At 49.6% G+C, this 9,813-nt stretch overlaps 1 protein-coding gene across 2 annotated transcripts in view; it reads right to left on the bottom strand.

The window, feature by feature from the left end:
* Positions 1–3,198: 3,198 nt before the first annotated feature.
* TMEM209 (transmembrane protein 209) overlaps positions 3,199–9,813 on the bottom strand; it is a 48,842-nt gene continuing 42,227 nt past the window's right edge. For both annotated transcript variants that reach the window (XM_060246026.1, XM_060246025.1), the window contains one exon: positions 3,199–5,308. In XM_060246026.1, the coding sequence (XP_060102009.1) occupies positions 5,254–5,308 (55 nt within the window). In that variant the 3' untranslated portion in view covers positions 3,199–5,253. The remainder of the gene's footprint in view (positions 5,309–9,813) is intronic.

The following is a 9,813-nucleotide window of genomic DNA, read 5'->3' as shown; positions in this document are numbered from 1 at the left end:
GGGGGAGGACGGAGGCACTCCCTAATTAGGGTTGCCAAATCCAATCCAAGAAATATCTGGGGACAACAGATAAAAGATTTTTGGATAGCAGAGCTCTCTTATCTGGGAGAAGTGGGTTGGATTCCCCCCTCCTCCACTTGCAGCTGCTGGAATGGCCTTGGGTCAGCCAGAGCTCTCTTATCTGGGAGAACTGGGTGTGATTCCCTACTCCTCCACTTGCAGCTGCTGGAATGGCCTCGGGTCAGCCAAAGCTCTCTTATATGGGAGAAGCGGGTTTGATTCCCCACTCCTCCACTTGCAGCTGCTGGAATGGCCTTGGGTCAGCCAGAGCTCTCTTATATGGGAGAACTGGGTGTGATTCCCCACTCCTCCACTTGCAGCTGCTGGAATGGCCTCGGGTCAGCCAGAGCTCTCTTATATGGGAGAACCGGGTTTGATTCCCCATTCCTCCACTTGCAGCTGCTGGAATGTCCTCGGGTCAGCCAGAGCTCTCTTATCTGGGAGAACTGGGTTTGATTCCCCACTCCTCCACTTGCAGCTGCTGGAATGGCCTCGGGTCAGCCAGAGCTCTCTTATCTGAGAGAACAGGGTTTGATTCCCTACTCCTCCACTTGCAGCTGCTGGAACGGCCTTGGGTCAGCCAGAGCTCTTATCTGGGAGAACCGGGTTTGATTCCCCACTCCTCCACCTGCAGCTGCTGGAATGGTCTTGGGTCAGCCATAGCTCTGGCAGAGGTTGTCCTTGAAAGGGCAGCTGCTGTGAGAGCTCTCTCAGCCCCACCCACCTCACAGGGTGTCTGTTGTGGGGGAGGAAGGGAAAGGAAACGGCAACCTGCTCTGAGACTCTGTCATTGAAAGGGAAGCTTCTGTCAGAGCTCTCTCAGTCCCACTTACCTCACAGGGTGTCTGTTGGGAGGGAGGTAAAGGAGACTGTAGGCTGCTCTGAGATTCAGAGCATAGGCCGGGATATAAATCCAATATCTTCTTATTCTTCCTTGGGGCCAGCAACTGCAGAATCTGCAGTCAAGGCAGATTTCTCACACCCTCCTAACACATTCTGCAGGGATGTTTGAAAATCAGGCCCTGGGCAAAGTCCTTCTGCTCTCTTCCAGTCGCTGGTTTTTGGTTCAAGGAGACCTGAAATGGTTTGGAGAGGGCCCAGCCCCCCCACTCCCAGCTAGAACCCCATCACGCCTGCTTCAATTTGCTAGACAAGTATCTTCCCGTCATGTGGCAAATGAACCCGCTGTGTGTCACAGAAGCAATGCCAGGTCACAGGCAGGGCCGGATTAACAATTAGCAAAGCAGGCACTGGCCTATTGGCCCCCAGAGGGTCCACGGGCTGTCTCCCATTTCTCCTGTTTGCAGCCCTCTCAGCCTGCACACACAGTCAGCAACTGAGTGCTCTTGAAGAAATCGGATTTATGTTTCGCCCTCCATTCAGAGTCTGAGTGGCTCACAGTCTCCTTTATCTTCCTCCCCCACAACAGACGCCTGTGAGGTAGGTGGAGCTGAGAGGGCTCTCCCAGAAGCTGCCCTTTCAAGGGGTTGTTCAGGTGTGTATCTGTAGAAGAATTGCAGATTTATACCCCGCCGTTCTCGCTGAATCAGAGATTCAGAGCAGCTTACAATCTCATCTTCTTCCCCGACAGACACCCTGTGAGGTGGGTGGGGCTGAGAGGGCTCTCACAGCAGCTGCCCTTTTAAGGACAACTCTGCCAGAGCTATGGCTGACCCAAGGCCATTCCAGCAGCTGCAAGTGGAGGAGTGGGGAATCCAACCCGGTTCTCCCAGATAAGAGAGCTATGGCTGACCCAAGGCCTTTCCAGCAGCTGCAAGTGGAGGAGTGGGGAATCAAACCCGGTTCTCCCAGATAAGAGAGCTGTGGCTGACCGAAGGCCATTCCAGAAGCTGCAAGTGGAGGAGTGGGGAATCAAACCCGGTTCTCCCAGATAAGAGAGCTCTGGCTGACCCAAGGCCATTCCAGCAGCTGCAAGGGGAGGAGTGGGGAATCAAACCCGGTTCTCCCAGATAAGAGAGCTGTGGCTGACCCAAGGCCATTCCAGCAGGTGCAAGTGGAGGAGTGGGAAATCAAACCCGGTTCTCCCAGATAAGAGAGCTCTGGCTGACCCAAGGCCATTCTAGCAGCTACAAGGGGAAGAGTGGGGAATCAAACCCGGTTCTCCCAGATAAGAGAGCTGTGGCTGACCCACGGCCATTCCAGCAGGTGCAAGTGGAGGAGTGGGAAATCAAACCTGGTTCTCCCAGATAAGAGAGCTATGGCTGACCCAAGGCCATTCCAGCAGCTGCAAGTGGAGGAGTGGGGAATCAAACCCGGTTCTCCCAGATAAGAGAGCTTTGGCTGACCCAAGGCCATTCCAGAAGCTGCAAGTGGAGGAGGGGGGAATCAAACCCGGTTCTCCCAGATAAGAGAGCTTTGGCTGACCCAAGGCCATTCCAGCAGCTGCAAGTGGAGGAAGGGGGAATCAAGTCCGGTTTTCCCAGGTAAGAGTCCACACACTTAACCACGACACCAAACTGGCTCTGTAAGTTGCAAACCTACTTCTGATTTACTGACATTCATTACAGAAACACTCCTTATATCCACCCAGTACCTTTCCACTCATAATTGAATCCTATAATTGAAACCATGATTGAAATCTATCTCTGCTGCCAACACGAACCGCTCCCTGCCCTCCTCCGCTAAGTTAGGGGTGGCCAACGGTAGCTCTCCAGATGTTTTTTTGCCTACAACTCCCATCAGCCCCAGCCATCAGCCATGCTGGCCGGGGCTGATGGGAGTTGTAGGCAAAAAAACATCTGGAGAGCTACCGTTGGCCACCCCTGCTCTAAGTGACAACCCCTAAAATATTTGCAGAGGACATTCGTGTTCCCCTTTAACCTCCTAGGAGTCGGTCCCCAGGCCCTGCTCACGTCCCCCCTGCGGCCACCAGCTCGAGAGTTCCTTCACTGCAAGTTCTTTGTAGGTGACGCTCGATCCGTCCGACTCCTGCGTGCAGGCAGATTTCTTTGTAGTCCCTCGAAGGCCACGAAAACAATTACCTCCCTTGATATCCAGAGTCCCTGATTCGGGCTGTTATCAGTCACTAAAGAAGGAGGGGAGGAGGGCGTTGCCAAGCGTTTTGGACCTAGCCTCTTGGAACCATCATATAAAAGCACGTACGCCCGAGCCAAACGCTAATCAGACTTAATCTTTTAATAACAGCACCAAAGGTATTTGCAAAGGCCTTCGACTCCCCGAGGATGAGAAACAGGACTTCTGTCACAGTGGTAGTATACCTGGCTAAAAGTACCCCCACCCCAACTTTGACATGGTTCCTATAAAATACAGTACAAAGAGAACAGCATCAAGGCAAACGTGAGGTTCTGCTGGTATAAACTGCAACCTGGATCACGGCGTGACCAGTCGGGGGCTTGCTTCAGGCAGAACTGAATTCAGATCCGGAAGGGATGGGTGGCACGGTGCCGTGAGATGTGGAAACGTGTCGTTTCTGGGCTCAGCAAACAGCGATAAAAAGTTTCGACCCACAAACAGCAGAGCTGCAGGCAACAAAATCCATTCCTTTCGGTACCCAGGTTGTTACGAAGCTGCGCTTTGAAAACGCTCTTCGGCGTATTAAAGTATTCTTCGGGGGCGAGAGAGGCAGCTGACTCTTTAGAAGGCGGTAGCCACCGCCGCGGCAGAAACTTGCTTTCCGGCATCATGGGCTACGGAGGTAATCTTGAACCCGATCTTAAGAAAATCTGTGTATTGAGCGGGTGGGTGTCCCTGATGAAGTAGATGCACAGCTGTAACCAAAGATCTTGCAACTCATGGGGAAGGTCATCTTGTGGTATCGTTGATAAGAACGAGAGCAGAGCCTGTTCATGCTGTGTGTGTTTTTTTAAATGCTAGATTTTGCAAAGAAATAGGGCTCTCCCACCCCCAAACACGTCTTTGGGTCTTGTCACTCACAATCAGGGTGGAATTCTAGCAGAAGCTCCTTTGAGTATTAGGCCACGCACCCCTGATGTAGCCAATCCTCCTGGAGCTTAGAAGAAAGAGCCTTGTAAGCTCTCAGAGGATTGGCTACATCAGGGGTGTGTGGCCTAATACGCAAAGGAGCTCCTGCTGGAATTCCACCCCTGCTTACGATTTTTCCTAAAGAGTGAAAAGCTGCTGAGAGTCGTAACATGACTTTTGTTGCAATAACAGTATGATTTCCATTCCGTCTAGCGATTAGGTCCATTCCTCGTAGCTCCTGTTATCGGGAAAGGGATCGAGTCCTACCGTCGAAAGCACAGGGAGGTCCAAAGGAGGACCATTTATTTGCAGTGTGACGCATGGGGTAGAAAGATGCCGTCTCGCAGAGATGTGGTGGCCGGTCTCTTCTTCCATCTCGGCGTCTCAAAGAACACAGAAGTTGAAAACAGAAACACGAGTTCAAAATCTCAAGGGCCAGAAGAAATGCCGCTTTCAAAAGGACCCAAGGCAAAAAAAAAAAAAAAGTATGTTAAAATGTATAACTTTTGCTTAAAAACACAGCCTGTGTCGTTTCTAACGAACGGGTCTCTTTTAAAACGTTCCTGTCGGAGTGTCTGCTTTGAAGGAGAATTCTGAAGCCCTGGAACCAGCTTCGCTTGTCAGCGATCCGAGGCATGTGGTTTTGAAACAGGAGAGCAACAGTAATCGAAAAGGTAATAAGATGTCTGAAAGCAGCCGCCCTGTTTGGTTGTGGGCCTGGGAATCCAGGCCTTTCGATGTTCTCACGGTACCGCTTCTCTTTCCCAAAATGGGAGGTTCCTAAAAAAATGCAAGAGGCTACCAGCAGTACGCTCGAATAGCTGGGACCCCGATTCGGCAACACGTTAATCCACGTTTCTGCGTCAGAATTCTGCGGCTCTGCTGAGACAAAGTGCTTGCTAAGCAGGGAGAATTGGTGCCGGAGCAAAACTTCAGAAATCGGATTCGGCTCCACTGGCTGGCAGAGGACGTTTTGCCCGTCGGAAGCGAGACTCCATAACGGAAGCTCGTCTTATTAAAGTTTGATGGCTCTTCATCTTCAGCCGGAAACAGTGGGGTGGAAATCCTTCCTCTTCGATGCTACATATATTTCACGGTAGTCCAAACGCTGTTTCGGGGATCTCTAGCTCAGCATCCAAAACCACATTTTAAGGCCCCACGCTGCCAAAACCTCTTCGTCAGGCGGTGGGAATTTGCCAGGATTCCTATCCATGCCAACGGGCCAGCACCTTAGTCGCCAAAAATCCACAGAACGTTCATGCCAGATAAGCCGAGGTTGACCCGTCTGCAAAGAGAAGAACGTACACTTTATATATTAATCTAATTCAGAGATAGTATTATTATTTATTACATTTGATGAATCGCCCTATCCTGGCCAGCGGCAGGCTTAGGGTGATGTACAACAGTAAAATCAGTTACATTAATATATATATATATAAAAGCAATTACATTAAAAAGTGCAAACCCCGTTAGCTATTCAAGACCCTTAAGATTCTCTGGTGTGAACTTATTTCTTCTTCCCTCCCCCCTGTATTTTATAATATAAAATTACCTTTACCGGAATTGTCAAAACTAATACATAATTTTAACAAAAGATTTATACTATAAGATTTTAAACTGGATGATGTTTAGTTTAGGCATAATAATATGGGACAATTTATGTAAATAAACATATGAAGCTGCCTTCTACTGAATCAGACCCTCGGTCCATCAAAGTCAGTATTGTCTTCTCAGACTGGCAGCGGCTCTCCAGGTCTCAAGCGGAGGTTTTTCACACCTATTTGCCTGGACCCTTTTTTGGAGATGCCAGGGATTGAACCTGGGACCTTCTGTTTCCCAAGCAGATGCTCTACCACTGAGCCACTGTCCCTCCCCTGCTCTCCAGAGTCTCAAGCTGAGGTTTTTCATGCCTACTTGCCTGGACCCTTTTCAGTTGGAGATGACGGGGATTGAACCTGGGACCTTCTGCTTACCAAGCAGATGCTCTACCACGGAGCCACCGTCCCTCCCCTGACCAGCAGTGGCTCTCCAGGGTCTCAAGTTAAAGTTCTTCATGCCTACTTGCCTAGACCCTTTTTAGTTGGAGATGCCGGGGATGGAACCTGGGATCTTCTGCTTACCAAGCAGAGACTCTACCACTGAGCCACCGTCCCTCCCCTGACCGGCAGCGGCTCTCCAGGGTCTCAAGCTGAGGTTTTTCACACCTACATGCCTGGACCCTTTTTGGAGATGCCAGGGATTGAACCTGAGACCTGCTTACCAAGCAGATGCTCTACCACTGAGCCAGGGTCTCAAACTGAGGTTTTTCATGCCTATTTGCCTGGACCCTTTCTAGTTGGAGATGCCGGGGATTGAACCTTCTGCTTACCAAGCAGATGCTCTTACCACTGAGCCACCGTCCCTCTCGTAAATAAATAAAGTATTGAAGAATTAAGCTTTGAAATATTTTTATGCAGAATAAGGTCAAAAGCATTGTGCTTTCTATTCCCCTTATTGCCTACCCTCGCTCCTTCTGAAACCAATAAAACTTTTGAGAATTGATAAAAATTGCAAACCCTGATGGCGTCTTTCAAGTGCTCTTATTCAGTTATTGAATCACATCAGGGGTGGGGGGATCCCCCCAAGAGGGAGTGGGGAGGAAAAGGTGCCACCCGGCAACCGTCGCTGTCCCCATGCAAAGGTCTTGGCGGAACATCTCTGCCTTACAGGCCCTGCGAAACTGTGAAAGATCCCGCAGGGCCCTGACATCTTCTGGCAGAGCCGTCCACCAGGTCGGGGCCAGCACTGAAAAAGCCCTGGCACTTGTGGAGGGCAGCCGGACCTCTTTCAGGCCAGGGTACCGCCCAGTTCGATTGTAAATCCTGTTTAGAAATCTACCCTTTTTCTTTTTTTTCTTCTTTTTTTTACAAACTTCCAACCGACTCAACTCTCCATTCAGGAATAAGAAAATCTAAAACGAAGAAACAAGGCTGGGGGTGTGGGGGTGTGGAGAGAAGCACTTTAAATGCATACGGCAAAGGTGTCAAACTCATTTGTTATGAGGGCCAGATCTGACATAAATGAGACCTCCTCAGGCTGGGCCATGTGGGTCATGAAATGGAATGCAGGGAGCAGAGATATAAACTTTATAAAGAACACCCACAAACACAATTAATTAAAAAAAACCTTAAAACAAGTTTAACACATTAGCACCACTTTGGTGCAGTGGTTAAGTATACGGACTCTTATCTGGGAGAACCGGGTTTGATTCCCCAGTCCTCCACTTTATTTATTTATTTTTATTTATTTTATTATTTATATCCCGCCCTTCCCAACAAGTGGCTCAGCACTTGCAGCTGCTGGAATGGCCTTGGGTCATCCAGAGCTCTCTTATCTGGGAGAACCGGGTTTGATTCCCCACTCCTCCACTTGCAGCTGCTGGAATCGCCTTGGGTCAGCCAGAGCTCTCTTATCTGGGAGAACCGGGTTGGATTCCCCACTCCTCCACTTGCACTTGTTGGAATGGCCTTGGGTCAGCCAGAGCTCTCTTATCTGGGAGAACCGGGTTGGATTCCCCCCTCCTCCACTTGCACCTGTTGGAATGGCCTTGGGTCAGCCAGAGCTCTCTTATCTGAGAGAACCGGGTTTGATTCCCCACTCCTCCACTTGCAGCTGCTGGAATGGCCTTGGGACAGCCATAGCTCTCTTATCTGGGAGAACCAGGTTTGATTCCCCCTTCCTCCACTTGCAGCTGCTGGTGTGACTTCTTGACCGTTAGAGCTGTTCCTCAGTGGAACAGGCTTCCCCATGAGGTGGTGGGCTCTCTTTCCTTGGAGGTTTTTCAACAGAGGCTAGATGGCCATCTGACAGCAATGAGGATTCTGTGAATTTAGGGGGGAGGTGTTTGTGAGTTTCCTGCATTGTGCAGGGGGCTGGACTAGATGACCCTGGAGGTCCCTTCTGACTCTATGATTCCTCGGGAGGTGGTGGGGGAGGAAGGTAAAGGAGATTGTGAGCCGCTCTGAGACTCTTCGGAGTGGAGGGCGGGATATAAATCCAATATCTTCTTCCCCCACAACAGACACCCTGTGAGGTGGTGGGGCTGAGAGAGCTCTCACAGCAGCTGCCCTTTCAAGGACAACCTCTGCCAGAGCGATGGCTGACCCAAGGCCATTCCGGCAGCTGTAAGTGGAGGAGTGGGGAATCAAACCTGGTTCTCCCAGATAAGAGAGCTCTGGCTGACCCAAGGCCATTCCAGCAGGTGCAAGTGGAGGAGTGGGGAATCAAACCCGGTTCTCCCAGATAAGAGAGCTATGGCTGACCCAAGGCCATCCCAGCAACTGCAAGTGAAGGAGTGGGGAATCAAACCCGGTTCTCCCAGATAAGAGAGCTCTGGCTGATCCAAGGCCATTCCAGCAGCTGCAAGCAGAGGAGTGGGGAATCAAACCCGGTTCTCCCAGATAAGAGAGCTCTGGCTGACCCAAGGCCATTCCAGCAGCTGCAAGCGGAGGAGAACATAAGAACATAAGAGAAGCCATGTTAGATCAGGCCAATGGCCCATCCAGTCCAACATTCTGTGTTACACAGCGGCCAAATATATATATATATATATATATATATATATATATATATATATACACACACACACACACACACACACTGTGGCTAATAGCCACTGATGGACCTCTGCTCCATATTTTTATCTAACCCCTTCTTGAAGGTGGCTATGCTTGTCGACGCCACCACCTCCTGTGACAGTGAATTCCACATGTTAATCACCCTTTGGGTGAAGAAGTACTTCCTTTTATCCGTTTTAACCCGTCTGCTCAGCAATTTCATCGAATGCCCACGAGTTCTTGTATTGTGAGAAAGGGAGAAAAGTACTTCTTTCTCTACTTTCTCCATCCCATGCATTATCTTGTAAACTTCTATCATGTCACCCCTCAGTCGACGTTTCTCCAAGCTAAAGAGCCCTAAGCGTTTCAACCTTTCTTCATAGGGAAGGTGTTCCAGCCCTTTAATCATTTTAGTTGCCCTTTTCTGAACTTTCTCCAATGCTATAATATCCTTTTTGAGGTGCGGCGACCAGAACTGCACACAGTACTCCAAATGAGACCGCACCATCAATTTATACAGAGGCATTATGATACTGGCTGATTTGTTTTCAATTCCCTTCCTAATAATTCCCAGCATGGCGTTGGCCTTTTTTATTGCAAACGCACACTGTCTTGACATTTTCAGTGAATTATCTACCATGACCCAAAGATCTCTCTCTTGGTCAGTCTCTGCCAGTTCACACCCCATCAACTTGTATTTGTAGCTGGGATTCTTGGCCCCAATGTGCATTACTTTGCACTTGGCCACATTGAACCGCATCTGCCACGTTGACGCCCACTCACCCAGCCTCAACAGATCCCTTTGGAGTGCCTCACAATCCTCTCTGGTTCTCACCACCCTGAACAATTTAGTGTCATCCGCAAATTTGGCCACTTCACTGCTCACTCCCAACTCTAAATCATTTATGAACAAGTTAAAGAGGATGGGACCCAGTACCGAGCCCTGCGGCACCCCACTGCTTACCGTCCTCCACTGCGAAGACTGCCCATTTATACTCACTCTCTGCTTCCTATTACTCAGCCAGTTTTTGATCCACAAGAGGACCTGTCCTTTTACTCCATGACTCTCAAGCTTTCTAAGGAGCCTTTGATGAGGAACATTATCAAAAGCTTTCTGGAAGTCAAGGTAAACAACATCTATCGGGTCTCTTTTGTCCACATGTTTGTTCACCCCCTCAAAGAAATGTAACAGGTT

Source organism: Heteronotia binoei, chromosome 8 (assembly GCF_032191835.1).
Source record: "Heteronotia binoei isolate CCM8104 ecotype False Entrance Well chromosome 8, APGP_CSIRO_Hbin_v1, whole genome shotgun sequence".
Lineage (NCBI taxonomy): Eukaryota > Metazoa > Chordata > Lepidosauria > Squamata > Gekkonidae > Heteronotia > Heteronotia binoei.
The sequence above is the reverse complement of the archived record's forward strand: the minus strand, read 5'-3'. Positions and strand labels throughout refer to the sequence as shown.